At 35.8% G+C, this 20,671-nt stretch overlaps 1 protein-coding gene across 1 annotated transcript in view; it reads left to right on the top strand.

Annotated features, from left to right (window-relative positions):
• IL1RAPL1 (interleukin 1 receptor accessory protein like 1) overlaps window positions 1–20,671 on the top strand; it is a 1,106,570-nt gene that overhangs the window by 786,229 nt on the left and 299,670 nt on the right. Inside the window, exon 5 of the mRNA XM_037131092.2 lies at window positions 14,261–14,335. Within this exon, the coding sequence (XP_036986987.1) occupies window positions 14,261–14,335 (75 nt within the window). The remainder of the gene's footprint in view (window positions 1–14,260; window positions 14,336–20,671) is intronic.

The following is a 20,671-nucleotide window of genomic DNA, read 5'->3' as shown; positions in this document are numbered from 1 at the left end:
CCAGCTCTGTTCCTTGTTCATGCTGCTACTCTTTCTTTTTGGAATGACCAGTCCCTCTTTTTTTTCTCAGGTACATTTTAGCCTTGTTTCTGGTGGTATTCAAATACTTAATACTAATATTAATGCACAGAAGCATGTATGAAGCCCATTGGCTCTGCTAGGAAGCATACCTGCTATTCTTACAAGGGGGTTCATGTAAATGTCACAACAAGCCTTTAAAAAATCAATTTCTTGTCAGAAACATATTTTATATGTACATGACAGATAAAGAAACTGAGTTTCAAAAGTGTGTAACAATATGCCTAAGATGGTTTTGTAATGAAGCAGAGCCAAAGTTTGAGCCGAGGACTTCCTGACTCAAAAGCCTTTGATTTTCCATTGCAGACATAGAAGACAAAGAAGTCTACCTATTAAAGGGATCTGATAATGGGGTCTATTAACCTTGCACTTGCTTGGAATACATTGTATGACTGTATGGCTTCCTTGCTTGACTTCTTGATTTCCAAGACTTGTGCTGTTATCTAACTTCCTACCTCAGGGTGCATTCCCATACCCTTAGACAACCAATTATTTGCCAAGTGTATAAGAGAGACTGTGGTAGACAGGGAAAGTCCTGGTCCTTCCTGGGTAACCTGGTTCAGGTACAATTGTGTACTGCTCATATTGTCTATTGCTCATCCATGAATCTCTGGTTAATCATAACCTCTATCTTCTGCCCATTAACTTACAACTGTAAAATCATCCATAGCCAGGACTATATAATTCACCTTGTTATCAAACAGTGTCTTTCATTTGTTGTTGGATTATTATTCATGTCTGTTCAACCAAAGTGTAAATTACATCTGTGTGGATATCTTATTTTGTACATATTTGGCAATGTCCTATGGTACCAGCCCAAATTACTAGGCTAATCACTGGAAGTTCTTACATACTGTTGATTGAGTGATTGATTACATTCATCTTCATATTATAGTGGACAAAAAAAGAAAGTGAAAAATTAAAAGTTATTCCCCAAATGTAAGTAATATAGCTGAATATACTAACTCCTGGTCGTAAATCACTTGAAGAAGGATGATGTATTTCTCATATAAGTGTACAAATAGCTGGTACTTAATATTTTTCAGAGGATGGTAATCATTACTTTCTGGGTGCATGTAGTGTATTTTCTAGATGAGCACGTTTCCCAACATACTGAAGCTTATCTCATTAGCTATCCAAAATGTATTTTAATGAAGTTTTAATGCAAATCTTTAGAATAAAGGAGCATGTAACTACTGCCTTTTAAGAGGGAATATATAAAATACAATTAAGTCTTTCCTTGACTAGTAATTCTACAAAAAACATTCCGAGCGTTTGCTATCTTCCACCTGTTAAGGAAAACACTGAAAGCATTAGAGACAAGAAGGTTAATACTTTTTTAAAAACATAATTTCTATTCTCATTGAGTTTATATTCTCAAGAGGAAGTCAGATGTATAGAAGGAAAGTTAATAACCTGGTCTCTTAAAGCACAGATGGCAAACACAAGGCCCACAGGCCAAATCCGGCCCTCCACCTTGTTTTATCCAGCCTGGCACCTCGTTTGTACCTGGCAACAGCACCAGGCTCCTTGCCCCTAGTTAAGGAGTAGTTGCATTTACACAGTCCTAAAGTTATATTCGGCCCTTTGAAGGCAACTGTGAGGCTGATGCGGCCCCCGGTGAAAATCAGTTTGACATCCCTGTCTTAAAAGCTGGAAAGAGATAAGGAGGTTGTGTGTAGGGGCCCTGTTAGAAGTCAGGAAACTTTAGCCTAAGAATTGACATTTGTGGTAGTTATGGAGGGTGAGTTAGGGTTTAAGAAGGCATGACCTGGCATTCCAAAATGAGCAAAAACAACCCAAGAGAATAGTGAAGTGGGGAAATGGTTTAGTGAGCTTGATGCATTGCGGCCTGAGGATAGTTCCAGACTGCAAAGGAGTGTAAGAAGTTCACATTGGCCCATGTAACTTCCCTGCTTCCAAACCTCCATTGATCTAATATCAGGTGCTGAATAAAAGTCTTAGCTTGCTAAAGAGATATAAGCAAGCCCAGCCCACATGAGCAAAGCCACACACATTAGACTGGTTGTTGACCACAGGTACATGAGGGAGCTGAGCAAAGTTCCTTCAAGCCTGAAGCAAATCAGCTGAACCTCCCAGCCATCTAGTAGACTCACAAATAATTATAAAAGGGCCACTATTTTCAGCTACGAAGATTTAGGATAATTTGTATCTCAGTCATATTTAACTGATAAATTGTATTTGTGTTTTTCAGTTCTTTTTTCCTAATATAAAATGCCTTTCCTATATTTATTATAAACAAAGAAATGTGAACATGTAATAGAAACATGTTTTGCTGAGCAAATAGAGCTGCGGTATTGCTTTGAGCTGGCATAGGTGCCATTCAGTTTCATTTCACTTCTTGTGATAAACTTGGCTCGAAATTTATAATTTATGCTTCACTGTAGGGACATATGTAGATGTATGCACATATTCATGCTCTACATAACAGCAAAAAATTTACCAAACCCTGAAGCTTGCATATCTGTGACACAAAAACAGCTATTTTTATTATGGACAATTTCAAGCATAATAGACACAAAAATAGAGGGAACAGCAAAATAAAATTCCATGTACACATTACAGTTGTTGTTGGTAACAGGCTTTTTAAGTTTTTTCTTTAAAGGATAACAATGGTGTTTAATGCAACTAAGAATAAATTTGCAGTTTTTTTCTGCATTGCTAAAAAGAAAATTCTTAAAATGACTAACCTCCGTTAGTTGCCAAGTTACTCCTGGCTATGCATTGATAGCAAAAGTAATATAACAGCATTTGCAGCATAATTAGATTTGAATAGCCAGTTTTATTTAAAGAGTGCCTGATCTTATTGCTCACAGCCATGCCTTTCTTCTTCTTTTTGTTTTTGTTGGGTAGTAATCACGTTTTCAATGACTTGTGATAGATTTTCATTTTGTGAAACAATAGAAAACTGCCATAGGAACTGTTTAGTAAGCCTTTAAACTTTGTCAAAGCTGCTTAAAATCCTTTTAGGTAAGAGGTTATTATTTGTTAAATAATTGCTTTTATAAAATGACTTCTGTAGAAAAGATTACTGCCAACAGTGTCACTTAGAGGAATGATAACAATCTAAACAGGAAGGGTGATGATAGAAGAAAGTGAATTATGAATGAATGGAAATTTAGGTTCTGCTTTTTCATTGTTCCCAGAATAGAGAAAACAGAATGCTTTTCCTTCAGGTTGCTTTCCAGAATGTACTTCTTGGGGAGGAAGGAAGTATTAAATGAAAGGCAGGAGAGTGGAGATAGGGAGGGAGAGCAGAAGAGGGGAAGAAGGGAGGGAAAGAAAGACTGGAGGAGCAGAGGGTAAACAGAAAGAAGGGAAGAAGGAAGAAAAGAAAAAGAAAGAAGGAAAAAAGGGAGAGAGGGAAGCTAATTATTTGGAGGCATATTTCTTAAAGCGGTAATGCCATTAAATATTACAACCAGCCTGTAATTTAACACACAGTATTTATATTACTATTATAATGGACATTAGAGGTTAAGTTCACTTAGATTTGTAGAATATCAAAGGAACTTGTGCAGTCACCTAATACAGCCTTATCTGTAATGGAGGTCAGCAAAGTTAAACCGAGTACAAAGGCTGAATATAACAATATTTGGCCCGCCTCTTATTTTCCCATAAGAAGCTGACTACTGATGAAGTTTAATTCATCTAGAATAATGAGTGTAGTAGGACTAGAATTGTGTGTTTAATTTATGTTTCTGCATTTTATGCAAAAGGATGTTATGCTTTTACAGGATTTGTGTTATAAAATGTCACTCTGAAGGACATTTTTAAATATTTTATACAACGAGTACAATTTTTTAAATTTAGTTTATATTCATAAACATTGAAATTCAATGGAGATCATGCTTATGGAGGTTCATTTTATCTTTGGAAACAGTTTTAATAGGATTTCTAAAATGCTTACTTTGGGAGAGGAAGTCCATTGTCATAATGAGTGCATCAAATTGTACATCATCGAGGTCTGTTATCTTTAAAGGGTTCTGCTTCTGAGAGTCAAATCAATGGCAGACATACTCCCCCCTTCCAATGTTAACAAAGCAGTGTGAGACTTAAATTCTACAATACAAGTTCACTATTGTCAAATATAGTTTAGTCCCAATGAAGTCCATTAAAATCACAGAACTTTCCATCTCTACTTCCAAACCCTATCAAAGTAATGTTTTCCCCAGTCTGTCCCATGTCATCAGAAACTCCAGAGAAAAACAAGGTGTCTAGTAGAAACTGCATTAGAAATCATGAATGCTGAAAAGCAGTCTACAAAAATGAAAAGCATGTGCCCATGAAAATCAGAGAGGTGGGTTCTAATCTTGGCTTCAGTCCTCACTGGGTGTTCATTTTGGGAGAAGTTTCTAGATATTTTCATTGTAACAAATTGGTGGTCAAGTAAAATAATGTAACTGCATACCCCAAAATATGATATGTTAATTTTTCCTATACATATGACATTTACAACATAAGTATAAGTGTATTTATATGTGTTCTTGTGTCTTAAAAGCCTTAAATTTATGCTGAGAGTTCCAGTTAACAACATGTCAACTTAACAGTTTGTGAATGAAATTAAGCAGTGTGTTGTGTTAACTTTTACTGATAAATTGAGATATTACATGGGCTACTTTGTTTTCAATTTGTGGCTACTTTTTTTGAATAGTTACTGCAACCTACCAAAACCATTTTTTTTAGGTTACTTTCTTTTGGTAAATATGTGTTCAGTGATTGCAACCCATTTCCATATTAACTGAAGTATAATAGTATTGGGAAGCTTTTCCTGTATACTAATCTTGTAATATTTCAACAGCTAAATATTTTATAATACATTAGAATTAGTTCTATAGAACTGGGATGCTTCTGCTATTCTGCACTGATGAATTATTCTATGTCTTTAGACAAGAACCTCTTCATTTTTAGATATTTGGGTCAGAGCAAGAGGCCTTGGTGGTGAGCATTCTTCCTATGGGGGATTGGAAGGAAGAAGAGAAGGTTACTCATTCTTTATATGAACTCTCCTCAGTTTGGCCTCCCATCTCTCTGCAGCACCCTGTCATACCTGCCCTCTCTGGGTACTAACCCTATGCAGATTTCATAGACCCTCACAGCTTCCACTTTACACTTGCTCAGACAGCAGCATCCTCCACCATTACATCAACCCCCATGCTTTCAATCGCTCTTAGTGTACCAGAAAATTGAAGTCTTTGGCCCAAATCAGGTTTGAAATCTAGGTAATAAAACCACTTTTAATATATGGTTAGCATAGGGCAGGGTTCTCAGCCTAACACTGTTGGTGTCTGGGACAAGATCATGCCTGGGTGGGGCTTTCCTGTGCATCATAGCAAAGCAGTGTCCTTTGTCAAGCTGGGGCCACCCTGGTTGAGAACCGCTTGGCAGAGAGCTGTACCAGTGAGTGAGTGCAAAAGTCTGTTATGAACGAAAAGCCTAGGAGTTTAAATATTTTTTACATCAAAGTACCATATAAATAAACCAAGCCAATGTCATCTGGAGGGCTATTAAATTGCATTAGGAAATACTACGGAAATGTAATGCATTACTGTGATATTCCAAACCAAGTAGAGAATGAAAACAATCTCTGACTTTCAGCAGTCACATGGTACCTTTTGTCTATCCCACAATTTTCTTTTAATAAGTCTTTCCAAATACACTGGGATTCATCATTTTCATTTCTTGAAGAGCTTTTATATACTAATAAAAAGGAAAATGATGTGCTTTCATAATTCTTATTTTCTGATTGTTAGGGAAATGATACTTTCTTGGAAATTGTAATTGGAAGTATAATTTCTTAGAATTGCCTGTTGTCCTTAGAAGCTAATTGGTGACCATTAATTTTTTCCTTGCCTGTCACCAGAAGTGAAAACAGTAATTGGCATGCTCACCTACTTGATTATAGCTATTACATCAATCAGCATGCTTTCCTAGGATCCATCATTATTTATCTAGATAATTAAGTATTGTTTTATTTTTCTCACCATTTGTGTTTTGCTTTGGCAATGCACAAATTTATTTATATGGTTGAGGTCAGTCCTGCAGCCAGTTAGAACTCATGCCCCCAACATTTATGCAATAAATTGTTTAAAAGATAATATTTAAAACATATTAAGTCCCCTTCATGTGTTCTGTCTACCCATGCTCTCTGTTCTTTGCTCCCATATTTTTCTCGGCTTGTTTGGTTATAATCAGTGGGCACTAGGGGGACTGAATGGGTTCTGGGACTTAAGAGACAATTATGGAAGGTGATAAATTTCAGAGAACCTGAGCCCTAACACCAGCCCCATGTTAACTAACTTTTCCTGTGATGTTCCTGAGTGATTTTATTTGAAAAACAATTACTCAATGAATATAACTTTTTTCATTGTTTATGTTACCTGGAAGCTTGATCAAGATATTGGAAAGTGATTTACTATATTAGAACAGTAATTTATAATACATATTTTAAAATAAGAAACAACTAAGTTAAACATGGTGATATTAAATTAGCCAAGTTTAGGGACACTGTATATTTTCATTATGAATGATGTTAAAGTGAAATATGGTAGAGGTTAGCCAAAGTTTATCTCATGATAAGTGAATATGGCATTAGCCTGAAATATGAAACTTTAGAACATTTTCTCAGTCCTTTGGGGGACCAGAAGGAGAAGATGAGTCATTACTCAGTGGCTCACTTTTTCAAAATATAAATCAATTATTAATAGTAAAACTCTCTAGCCTCTATGGATAAAGGGAGGTGACTGAACTGATTTATAAGCATTTGTCTCTTGGTTCCTACTACCTCATAAAACTGTCTCTCTTGCATTCTCCCCACCCCCATATCATTAAATGGAACTGCCATTCATGTATTTGGCTGAGCCCCTATCTAGGGACCTCCTTTTAAGTCCTGGATTTTTATTTTCATTTCACATCAAGGTCATCAGTAAATTTTGTAAATTCTACCTAAAAACAGAAACATAAAGGAAAACATGCTACCATTTCACCACCAACACCAATGGATCATCACCTTTCAGCGGACTGTTTCAGTACCTGCCTCCTGGCCTTCCTGCCTCTCTTCTGCCTTACTGCCTCCATGCTACTCCATCCTCTCAAACTTAAACACCACAGCACCAGAGTGAAACTTCTGGCCTATAATTGTTAGCAAGGGCTCTTTTCCAAACTGGTCAGGGCTTTCTCATTATGGTTGGAATAAAACCCAGTTCTGTACTATGCTCTACAAAGCCCTGATTGAATTGGCCTGTGGCTGTCTTCTGAACTCAGCGCCACTCTTTGCTGATGTCAATATTGCTATACCGACCTGTGCTTCAAACAGCCAAGTGCATCCCCATCTCACGGGGCCTTTGCACTTGTCCTTCCCTCTGCCTTCCGTCATCTTCCTCTATGTTTTCACACGGCTGGTTTCCTCCCTTCACACAGATCTGTTTGAAAGGATCTTCAGAGCACACTTGCCTGACATTCCTCTCTAACACAGCCACCTACATTAGTCTCTTTCTCTTTTACCTATTGTTTTATATAGTACTTATAACCATCTGATGTTGTATTATGCATGTATTCATTTACATCCATATTTCCTATCCCCCTCTCTGAAATGCAGGCTCCCTAAGAGGAGGAATTTTGTCGGTCTGGTTCACTGTTATACTCTCTAGTAACTAGAAAAGGGCTTAGAAGAGAGATGCTTTAAGGTATTTGACTAATGACTGAACATGTTTGTTTTATTTGCCTGATAAGCAACACTTATCAGTGCATATGAATCAAATAAAAACATCAAAGCTAGTCAAATGAATTTCTTGATTCTCCAGAATACATGCACTTCGAAAATATAGTAATAGTTACATACATCCTTGGGAGTATTTGGTCTGTCACTTTGATATGACTCTTAGATCAAGGTTATCTTATATATGATGCTAATTCATTCATCAATGGCTCTGGTCGCTGTACTTCTCTGCTCCGCTGCTGTGCCTCTCCCCTCCCTCTTGCAGCCTTCTTAGACTCCATGACCCTGCTGTGAGTCACCAGAATTATTTGCAACAGAAAGGAGAAGCATTGCGAATCCCAGTGTATTAGCATAAGTGAAAAGTGAAGTATCATTTCCCTGCAAATGGCTTCACCTATTATATGCTGATGTTTTCTCCTGTCCATTCAGCTTTTCTCCCAAAGACCATGAGATTGTGTCTACTTGCTTATAGCTTTCACAAGCTCTATGCTCCAATATGAGAAATTAATGTGAAAACATTCAGGCCAGAGAGCAACACTGAATTCCCATTCTCAGTCATTGAGGCTCCATGGGTCATGCACATTCCCTGGACTTGTTACAAAAATAAGCAGCTGTTCATCAACTCTTTTAAGTTAAACAAAAATACATACAAATAAAGAAACATTGTAAAGTGGAGTGTGTTGGTGGAATTGCCACAAGACATATTTTATTTTCACCTGCATAAATCTGTGATACTGTTTTGTGACCAGATTTAGTTGGCGGATTGCAATCAGGTTGTAAAGAAGTTATCTCTGAGTTTAGCACTCATCACAAGGCATCATATATTTGCTCTCTCTTATATAGTCTTATGCCAGACTCCATGTCTAATTTAGTTTTTGTTTCTAATACAGTACTTACTATTTGTAAGTACTTCATAAATACTCTTGAAAATGAATTATGGAATTATAATTACCTAGGTTTTAAGTTCTGTGACTGTTTAAGAGCTGTGTTTTGTTTATCTTCAAGTACAACTTGAATCCAAGTGCATGGCTTGCGTATCTCTTGCGTATCTACATGTCTTCAAAATGTTTTCTATTTAATTGTGTTCTCAAAGATAGATCAGTTCTCCTGCTGTGGCAACTAATGTTGGAAATGTTAATGATTCTTAAATTCAAGAACTAAATGCTTTTGAAATCTTAGTTACACATCCAGTTCATTATTTTATGAACAGAAACAGTTTTCTTATCAGACTACATAGAATGCTAAATAATATTGTCCCAAAGTTTGATGCATGTCATAAGAACAGATTTATTTTTTATTTACTATATCCAGGCATTTAATCTCTTATCCTAGTTAATCCTCACACCAAGCCATAAGGGAAAACTATTTACATCAGATATATATATATATATATATATATATATATATATATATAGAGAGAGAGAGAGAGAGAGAGAGAGAGACAGAGAGACAGAGAGAGACAGAGAGACAGAGAGAGAGACAGAGAGAGACAGAGAGAGAGACAGAGAGACAGAGAGAGACAGAGACAGACAGACAGACAGACAGACTAGGAGAGTTTAAATAACTTCTCCAACTTGCCAAACCAATAAGGCAAATTCGGGAATTATTACCCCCATATCTCCCTGAAAATAAAGCACATGATCTTTCATTCTCTATCATATAATGCTTCTAAGAAACAAAGCAGAGAATGTATTATTTAAAATACATTCTGAAAATTATCTATGACTTTAAAAGAGTAAATCCGTGGTAGTATCATGATAGGTATCCAAGAAGCATTGCATATTCTCAATAGTATTTGAGGGATTAGTATTTAAGGGACTAAATTAGATTTTAGTGATGGCTGGTCAACAGAAAAATGTAGTTTCATTTTAAATATCTCACATTCTCTTCTTTTTTAAAAGATAATGTCATTTTGGTTTACTCTTTGAGTTGTTTTTCTCATTTGATTTTGTATCTTTTATTTATTTATTTTTATTGTTCAATCACAGTTGTCTCCATTTTTCCCCCATCCCAGCCATTCCTACTTCCCACCCTGATCCCACCCCACTCGGTTTTGTCCATGTGTTCTTTATAGTTGTTCCTGAAAGCCCTTCCCCCTTTCCCCTCCATTACCCCCTCCCACCTCCCCTCTGGTTACTGTCAGTTTGTTCTTAATTTCTCTTCTACTTAAAAACATCAGAAAACTTCAAAACTACTGGCCCCATTACCCTGGTCCATTGTCCCTTGTTTTTGGAAGATGGGAACCTTATATTTCACTGTTTCATAACCCAAGTGTATAAGGAATGGGGGTAAAGGAAAGACTGCATTCCTTTATGATTAGTCAGGCAACCTTAACATGCAAAATCAGTCTTGTACACAACTTCATGTATACCCACTTCTAGATATGTCTCCAACTGGTAGCTGGCAAGCAAAACAAATGTCCTAAAATGCCACTTCTCTGCAGAACACTTTCGTCAAACAGCACATATTTATAACTCTGTAATAGTGCTCTGTTTTTATTTTCAATAATTATATCAGCTTTACTGTTACCAAGAGGATATTCTGAGAGCTGAGGAATGCTTTGGATGGTGGATATGTAGAATTATTTAAACACATAACTAGCAAGAGTAACATCTCTATTATAATTGTTGTGGGTTTTTTCTTGTTAGACAGAACATGATTAGTATTTAAAATCAACCTGTGCTCCCTGTCACTAGCTGTTGGATTGTCTTTAGTTTTTCAATGATTTCAATTTAGTCGGTGAGTGTGTATGTGTGTCTTTGTGTGTGTATGAGAGTGGGAGGAGACAGAGAGAGAGAGGGAGGGAGAGAGAGAGAGGGAGTTGGTCCTGTCATGGTCTGCTGCTAATTATTTTTTATTGTAATTTGTTTGAATTTCCCTCCAGTCCCACTTTTGCCCATGAAGAAAATAAAGGGGACTTTTGTTGGTGTGTGTTGATTTTGTTTGGTCATTGCCATTTCTGTATTTTCTAGTTCTGTCTTCTGTAAATTTGATTCAATTAATAATTAGGAAACACCATAAAGTATCAGAAACATTCAAATAATGGATCATGGAGCACATGCACTGTCTTGGTGGCAGCAAAATTTCGCACCTTCAATAGATCGTGGAGCTGAGCTACATCTTAGCTTTAATGGTAACCGCTTTCACAGTCATAGTGCCAGTGTGTCACATCTGGTAGTTTCTGTTGACTTTTATCAAAGACAGGTGAATCACATGAGAAACATGCCTGATACCTGTCATAGCATAATATTAAAACATGACATTTATAGATGACAAGTTATACAGTAAAAGCACTCTATATAGGTTATGGTTATTTAGTTGCATGTTTTTGCTCTCCTAACAATTTGTTAAGAGCTACAGTAGTTGCTTGACAGAATTTTCAAGGAGCAGATGACAAAGAATTCAGAGACAAGGATCTAGCAAGGCCTCTAACTTGAATTTGCTCAGTTGCCTTTGGCAAATCAGTTGTTCTAGTCGTACTGTGAATTCTTGATCTCTAAAACAAGGGAAATCAATAATCTCAGAATCTTTTACTTTTATTTTTATTTTTTACTTTTGATGAGTGTAAGGCATAAGGGCAGAAACCAAGCTATGCCAATCCCCCATCACAATGCATAGCACATTATAGTGTTCAGTATACATCAGTTGAATTAATTTTAAAATTTTTTATTAAACTATAGTTGGCATATAATATTATATGAGATTCAAGTATACAACATAGTTGTTTGACATTTATATTTCTTACAATGTGATCACCACACTAAGACCAGTAAGCATCTGTCACCATACAAAGTTATCATACTTATTAACTATATTCTTTTTCCCCTTTTCACTCATCTCTCCACCCTCCTCTCTCTGGTAACCATTAGTTTCTTTTTTTTTTTCTATGAGTCTCTTTTTGTTTTGTTTGTTCATTTGTTTTGATTTTTTTTTTTATTTCACATATAGCTCTGGCTGGTGTGGCTCAGGGGATTGAGCATCAGCTGAGAACCAAAGGGTCTCCAGTTCAATTCCCAATCAAAGCACAGGCCTATGTTGCAGGCCAGGTCCCAAGTTAGGGGGGGTACATAGGAGGCAACCGCACATTGATGTTTCTCTCTTTCTCCCTCCCTTCCCCTCTCTCTAAAAATAAAGAAATTAAATCTTTAAAAACTTTCACATATAAATGAAATACACATTGTCACAAAATGTCCATACACATTGTCACAAATGGCAGGATTTTATATTATTTTATTTTTGTACTGCTGAGTACTGTTTCATTGTGTGTGTGCATATGTATACATATACATACCACATCTTCTTTATCCATTCATACATTCATCCATTCATTCATTTATTTTGGTTAAAATCTTGGGTGAAGTGCTGACATCTAACAAATAAAAGGCAGAGCTACTTTGTCAGAGAGGGGTACATGGAGTCAAGCCCCATGGACCACCCCTTCTCTCTGTCTTCACTTCATCTGCTCAGGGGGGCTCTGTGGAAATCAGGACCTTAGGGAACACATTTTTTAATAAGCATATCATTTTTTCTGGCTCCGACATTGTACAATTCCTCTGCTGACTGGAGTTGTCACCTGAGAGTTCTATGAAAGGTGTTAAGGAGGTAACACTGTGTCATGGGCATGGATGGTGGGGTCGGGGCAGAGAAGAACAGGAACATTTTCTGCTTCCGAATGCATGTGCTCCATAGGAGTTTATTATCTTTCTCAAAAGATCTCTTCTCTTACTATAAATTAGCACCAGATGTGTTTGAACAGGAACAGTTCTTTCAGCTGCTTTCTGTAACAAACTGTTGAGTTGTCTACTTGAAACTGTATAATTATAAGATTTTGTGAACTGAGTTAATTTGCTGAATAAGCCCCTTATTTTGATACCATAGTTGGTTTTCAAGTTCATTGAAAGCATTTGATAACCAGAACCCAAGGAATGTGGCATTTTGACCTACTAATGGTGAACTATTTTGCCAACATTTAGTGAATAATCTACTTATTTAGCTGGTAGGTGAATAAAAATCTGTTAATATCAGTGTAGGTAGGAAATAAGAGTATTTAAGCTGAATTAGAGTGATGTTAAATCTTTGACAAGAATTTCACAGTAATTGATATCCTCTCAACCTAAATTTTCCTTCCCTTTCATCCCCATCCCTGTGTTAAATATTAACAAAGATGAATGAATAATACATTCAATTCGTTATGAACAGAAGCGATCGATCCTGCATGTGGTTGGTCTTCCAAACCAGGAGTCTTAAAACTCATCCTGGTTTTCTGAGTTGGGATGCATCATCCATTTGCACTGACTGTGTTTTCTCTTACTGAGAAATGGGAGTGAGTGGCTGAGGCAGATTTAATTCTTGAATCCTCTGGTGATGAGGACATGTGGCCAAGTCTGGGCACTGCTGACTAGATTAGCCTTCCAGTTATCAACCAACTGGCATGTCCTCCTGGCAAGGAAGGAAGGAAAGCCTCAAAGCAGAAACATTTAGTTCAGCAGCCCTTAAATGATCACTTCTGTACTTGCTACAGAGTGAAAGTTGCAGTGACAGATTTCAAGGGACCTTGGCATTTCAATCAGCGAGGGTGGGGAGGGAGGCTTAATGAAGGAGAACAGGCTATTTGTCTAAGGTCCAGATAGTCTAGTTTAGCTAGGAATGCAATATGCAGTGGGAAAACTATTTTCAAGATGCTTAATAGGAAACTGTTAGATATGTAGTATGATAATTGATGAGTTGATGGGTGTACAGAGTAGAAATGTATGGAAATTTAAAAATCAAAGAGTGTATCATGCAAATCAGTAATAAATGTGATAAAATGTAACAGATAATGCTAATAAGAGGTTTTGACTAAATGGAAACTATCATTTAAAGATGACTTTGGTGAATAATTGTATGCATATGTGAATGTGCATCTCACATTGATACTACTTTAATGTCATATCGCTATCCCATTTATAGAGCGTGTGTGTAAGAAATAGTCTAATTCTGAAGTTATGGGTTTTGAGGCAGTGTCGTCCAGGGTGTGGAAATTGGGAATGGGAATAAGAAGAATGAGGCAACATTATGCCAAAAAAAGTCATTGAAATGACTGGTACATGTGTCACGTGTAGCTTTAATTAACACAGTAAATGTAAGGTATGCTTTAAACAGGAAAAAGAATGTACAAATTGAAAAGAGATTGTAAAACACAGTCATATGTTCTTAAAGACTGACCAATCTGGATTTGGTACATAAACAGTCTCATGTGACTGTCAATTTGGAAGTGTCACATTGGACTTGCATACAATCTAACAGCTCTTCAGTTTGCCTGAAGGTACTGCCTGCAATATGTGAGTCATTACTTAGCAGAATGCTTTGACACACCACTGAGAGGGAAAAATATTTAAGAAAATAAACTGTGTTCTATCCCTCAGTTCACACAGCTAACAATAGTTGGTATTATTATTTTTCCAGCTCCTCTGACTGATAAGCCACCCAAGCTTTTGTATCCTGTGGAAAGCAAACTGACAATTCAGGAGACTCAGCTGGGTGAGTGATTCCTTAATTCCAGTCAGTACACTTTTCTCAGTATACATTCTGTCAATAAGGCTCAACTGTAACCTGAAGTAACACTCTGAGCCCTTCCTGTGTGTATTGAAAGGAAGAAAAAGTAGAAAATACCAGCACATGTGGACCATCCTATCCTTGCAGTGCATGCATTAAGACAAAGCTGGACATATGGATGTGAAATCTCATGTGTCATTTAGATGTTTGTTGGGAAATGAGATGGGCTGAAAGTTTTACTGATGGTGTTATGTTGTCATTTTATGAAGCTTGAATTGGTTTTAAAGCAGACACTATAGAACTGTTGGACTTATCTATTATTAAATACACTAAAATATGGTTTTTGAAAATTGGGGGAAAATGTTCACATTCATAAAAACAAATGTTATCATTACAGTTAAATCATTTATATTAATCAAATATAGTGGATATTATTTATGGTAATTAAGTTATGGTTAATATATTAACAAAATATGAGTGAGTAGCTTTTGGTTAAAGGACTGATAGGCTTGGGACATAAGAAGGTGGAAAGGACATAATTTGATAAATGTATCCAGTTGTCCACAAATCAAAATTCTAACATAACTATCATAGAGTTTAGTCTATAATTTTTGTGTTTGATATATTCAATCATACTATATTATGAAAACTCTCCCATCTTAATTATAAATATATATAGCACATATAATTATATTATTTTAGTTCTTATTTATATTTGAAATATAGTATGCATGTATATATCAACTTCAGCAGAAAATTGCTTGTTTTTGTGGTTTAATATAAAAGATTACCAAAAGTCTGGACTTAACCATATATTCTTGTTAGTTAAGGAACTTTTTCTACATTGACCATTGAGAGTAGAGATGCATTTATTGTATACAGCTACAAAAGAATTGACAGACCATCCCTTAAGTTACTAGTGCCATTACTATTCTTAGAGTAAGAATTTGGATTAAAATTGTAAATCAAAGGGGCGGGGGAGGCTGGGATGGGAAAAATAGACAAAAAACTGTACTTGAAAAATAACTAAATAAAATTTTAAAAAAATTAAAAAAATTGTAAATCATCTTCAAAATGAAGATTACAGATGTAATTATCTTTACCAATAGCATATGCAAAGTTATAGGGCCAAAATATGATGATGGTCATGAACTTCTAAAATGATTTTACTCAATGGATTTCTAACATAGGAAATACACATACTAACTAACCTTGAGGAATGAACATGTGCTGGATTTATACAAGTCAGGGTATTAACATGCAAGTAAAATAGTATTATAAATTCTTATTTTGAGATGGAAGACTACAAGCAGAATTAAAGTGATGCTGTATATGAAACAAGGAGATATATTAAAACTGTGTCACATTCTTTACTCATGCTAAGATATATTGATATATATTATATTTGATTGTTATTTTCCAAAAACATTTTGAAATATAAATTCTCATAGGTGGCCATGGTCATACAGACCTTTCAATAACTCCTAGGGAGATGCACTTCTAAGGAGTCATTCAAAACTATAAAATCTTTGGCCAAGGAGGATTTGTTCATGGTACCACTCGTCAGTGATGAACATAGTGACAATGAAATTCATTGTACCTTTTTACTTGACAATATAATTACAATAATATTTCATGATTGTTGGCTGCCTGTTGGGTTTCCTGATATTGTCCCTGAAGTTATAATACATCAGATTATTCTCTACTTCCAACTAAAATATTTTACAAAATGAAATAAATAATTTTAAAGATTTCCTTTTAAAATTACTTTTTGTGCACCAAAATTATAAAGACTAATCCAATCAATTTGAAAATAGGGAAATTCTTATGCAAATTGGAAGGGCTGATTGGATATTCATTGGAATAAATGGGCATGGCTGCTATCAAAATGCTCCAGGACACACTCTCATTCCTTTATTGTCACTGCCAAAAGGAATGCTAGTTCTCTGTAAACACCAGGTAAACTAGAGGTGTCAACCAGGGATTTGGATTCATTTCTACAACTTTTGTTTTGTTTTATTTTATTTTTTGATTCCAGTTCTCAGTGGATACCATAATTATTTAACCTTAATCCTTGAGTTTCTGAGTACCAGTTGATTTGAAATAACTAACTACCTTTCTAGTGTTGTTACTGCAATTTTATTGGAGTAGGTGAACAGCTGATCACACAGAATATGTGGAAATAGGAAATAATATTGAGGACAAAAAAGATTCAAGATGCCTGGTCATGGCTGTTATTAAAATGCTCTAGGAAATATTATGATTCCTTTATTGCCATTGCCAAGAGGAACATGAGGTCTCTGAATTTTCACCTCCTTGGAGATTTAATGTTTGCTCTTTCTAGACTTGAAAAAGATGTCAATTCCAACAGTCTCAAAATGTGGTATCATGTCATAAGAAAGGGGGCTGAATGAAGACTCATGGGTGGGAGTAAAGACTGTGGACAGGACCAGGGACATGGAACCTGTAAATGGCACCTATGCTTATGAGAACCTTGAATCTCCAAATGAGGTTTAAAGCCAAGAACTCAGGGGTCTGGCTCAACCTTGTCCTAAACTGACTCAACCTTGATTTCAGAGGATAATAAAACTGTCATATGAGTTATAGTCTAAGAAAAGTCATTAGAAATTATATAAAGTGGTAGGTCTGATGACCTAACTTGAGCGCCCTGGCAAAGTTACACCCACAACTACTTGACCTTGGTAATTGCAAATCCATCAGTTCTCCAGTTTGTCTTCAAATACATAAAATACATTTATAAAGACAGACAAAATAATGAAATGCATGGATTTGTCTTCGCTTCCAAACTCTTCTTTCCCTATTTGCTGGCCATGCCTACTTTCCCTTTCAATATTCCTTGTGCCCTCCTTTTCTTTCAATTCTGTCATCTTCTCAAAACTGGAAGCATTCTGATCATGATCACTTTAACCTATTTCAGCACAGAAAGCAAGACACACACAAAAGCAAAGTACTTAGGGAAAAATTAAATTGGTGACTAGATTTATATAAAATATGTAAATTATGGTTTTGAATTTCAGTCAATATGTGGTTCAATAGAATAACATTTACATTTTAACTGGCATTTCTGTGTCATTTCTAATGTGAAAGAAAAGGAATTTTGTACTCTTAAAATAACTTTTAGGAATCAGTAAATATATGGACAGCACTTTCTTGGGCAAAAGGCTCAGAAATCACACTGTGCAGTTCTGAACTTCTATCCAGGAGGTGAGCCTCACTTAGTCCTTTCAGGCAGCTGTAGTTTGGGGACTCATAAGACAGACAGCATTGCCATGCTGAGTTTGAGACTGAGAATGTCTGTCAGAAATGTGGCCTTTTTGCTATGGCCAGGAGCCCATTTCCAGAGCCTTCCAGAATTGAGCTTGTTATATTTATCATTTTGAAGAGTAGAAATCCATCCCACCCTTGACCTAATGAGGCACATACTATTTTAAAACCTAGACTTTACTAAAAATTATCATTATATATCCAGATACAGGTATAAATGTATTTAAATTTTGGTTTTTGCTTTAAAAAATAAGTATACTAGTTAATCGTAGAAATTTGGTGGAATACAGAAAAGAACCCTGTTTCTTACACTTTACATTGTCAAAACCATTCTGTTCTCCTTAAATATTCTCAGAAAATACCCTTTTAATGGCTACATGATATCTATGTGAATGTCATAATTTCATATATGGTTGTTGAAGTTTTGATTTTTCTAACTTTATTATAAATCGGTCATATTATTTTAATATGGCTGACTCCTAAAAAAATACTGGGTAAAAGGAAGTAATTTTAAGTTTATTGCTACATATTTTCAGAATTCTTACTAGAATAGGTATTTACACTCTCACCATAAGTATACAATGAGTATAATAACTTTTTGATAATTAATAAAATTAATAAAATGATACCTTTGTAACATGGACCTCTTCAGGGAAAAGCAACTTTCCTTCAATATCAGAATCATTTTTTCTTCGTCTCTCTTACCTCTTTTTCTCTCTTTTCCTTCATTGAATCCAAATGGCCTTTCTTTTTTTCAAGGTTATCCACATTTGGAGGGTTTCAAATAAACCTCGTCCATTTATGTAAATGACTATGGTTGATGAAATATATAAACCTAATCAAAGGTTAAAGTGTCTATCCGTTTTCTTCCCTTGGATATTTTAATGCTCAACTGAGAACTTCCGCTACATTCTGTTTTCAAATAAAGTACACAGTAATTTTGTGATGTGCTCTGGACACAGGGTAGGGCAATAAATACTAATTGATGCTGAGGTGTGCTTGCAACAAAGGGCACACATGTCTACACTTTCTACAAGAGAAAATAATAAAACTGGACTGAATATAGGCTGCCAGACAGTACTCTTTTTCTCTTTAGTATTTACTTATTAAGTTTGTTAAAAAGCAAAACCTTATAGCCCTGGCCAGGTGGCCCAGTTGGTTGGAACATGGGCCCCTGAACCAAAAGGTTGCTGGTTCGATCCCCAGTCAGGGCACCAACAGGAGGCAAATGATTTCTCTCTCTCTCTCTCTCTCCCCCTCCCTCCCTCTCTCTCCTATCAATAAACATATCCTCAGGTGAGGATTAAAAAAAGAAAACAAACACTATATAACTGAGCAACTAACTACACACATACATGTAACTTTATCCAATTTAAGTGCAGACTAGTTCAAATAAAATGTCACACTAGAACTTAACTGGCACACCCTACCCTGTTACAGCATATTATCATTTGCAGAATTTTAAATTACAAGTAGACTGAGGGGAAAATGTCCATACATTATGTAATAGAACCTGCTTGATATTTTTATAGGAAAATCCCTTGTCATGTAAATTATGTTTCATTCACTGCATTGTTAAAATAATTAGATGTTGAAGCACTCTAATGCTTTATGGGTTCTGTAACAGTATATATAAATATATTATGCATGGAATGTGTTTTATTATGAATATGCTAGTTGAGTTTTTAATCCAAGGAGAATTTATAGATAATTACTTTATAAAGTAAAATATAGCCCTCTAACGTTTGCTATCTAGGTCTAGATTTTCATAGCTGTTGTTTTTTTGCAACAAAACACACATTTTCTAAGGTGACCACTTTGCATTACTCAAATTGGGAAGTGTCTCTTTCCTTTTCTGGGGCAGGGAAGCATTTAATATCCATACCCTAGAAACAAAATGATTCAGGTGTTGAATTTGACACCTAACTCTGAAAGCGCCCTACAGTACCGTTGATGCCAAAAGAATATTTCGTTGCTGAGGTGTGCAAGCAATGCACATTTGACCTTGCTTTGCAGAGGTAGGAAAGTCAACTTTGGGTTTTCCCATTCATAATTACTCCTCTGTTTGTTGTGAGCAAATGTAATGCTGTTGACTCTGATTGTACTACACTGTAGGGAATGTAGAAAACATATTTTCACAGGTAAAGTCATTTTTTAAAAAATGCCATAAAAGTTCTCTTTTACTCTCAATACAAGGATCTGTATCCAAAGTCCAAGTTGTAGATGAAAAGTGACGTAATTGTTGCCCACTTTAGGAAGACATGCAGATCAGCACAGTTCTAGTGCCTGAAGTAAAGCCTGTTAGAGATAAATCAGAGCGTCTGGACAAATGCACATCATAATTAAATTATGTAAAGGCAAATACCCAGTGCTAGTATAATTATTTAAACTGATGGTGTTTAGTTCTACTGAAGTCAAATTTATCATGCTGTGATAAATAAAAGTAATAACTCTTAACAGTTGCGGTCTGATATGTTACTTTGGAAATCAAAAGCACATTAAAAATTATGAATCAAACCTGAAGAGGAATGCTTTTCATGTTAGTATTTAGTTAACATTTCATACCCTGAAACAAATGATAAATCAATAAATGGAGGGTGGTGTTAGTATTCCTAGATCGTTTTATGACCTAACTTCTATGAACCTCGCAGATTTTCAAACTCAATGTCTTTCTTTAGTGCCAGAGAGGATTAGCTTGAGAGAAAAATACAATTTTGCATGTTTGCTTTAAAAATTGCTATCTAAGTGGAAGTTGAACTTTCCTATAAGTGTTAAGTGCTTAAGGTCTAGTGCTGGAAAAGGCTAGAAACCCAAAGATGGCAGTGGAGGTTAGAACAGTACTGTGGGCTATTGGTACCTGACAGGTTGGAAGCCAGATGAAGCACTTGTTAAAATGCATTAAAATTGGAATAGACAATGTATGTGAGTCTGCTTATTCTTACCTTGGAAAGTGGCCAGGAGGAAGAAATGATAGGAGCGGGGGAGAAAAGGTCCAGGAAAGAGCGTTGTCACAAAACCAGTCTGCTGAAATTCCCA

This window comes from Artibeus jamaicensis, unplaced genomic scaffold, assembly GCF_021234435.1.
Source record: "Artibeus jamaicensis isolate MK-2021 breed Jamaican fruit bat unplaced genomic scaffold, CSHL_Jam_final scaffold_1283, whole genome shotgun sequence".
NCBI lineage: Eukaryota > Metazoa > Chordata > Mammalia > Chiroptera > Phyllostomidae > Artibeus > Artibeus jamaicensis.
The sequence above is the reverse complement of the archived record's forward strand: the minus strand, read 5'-3'. Positions and strand labels throughout refer to the sequence as shown.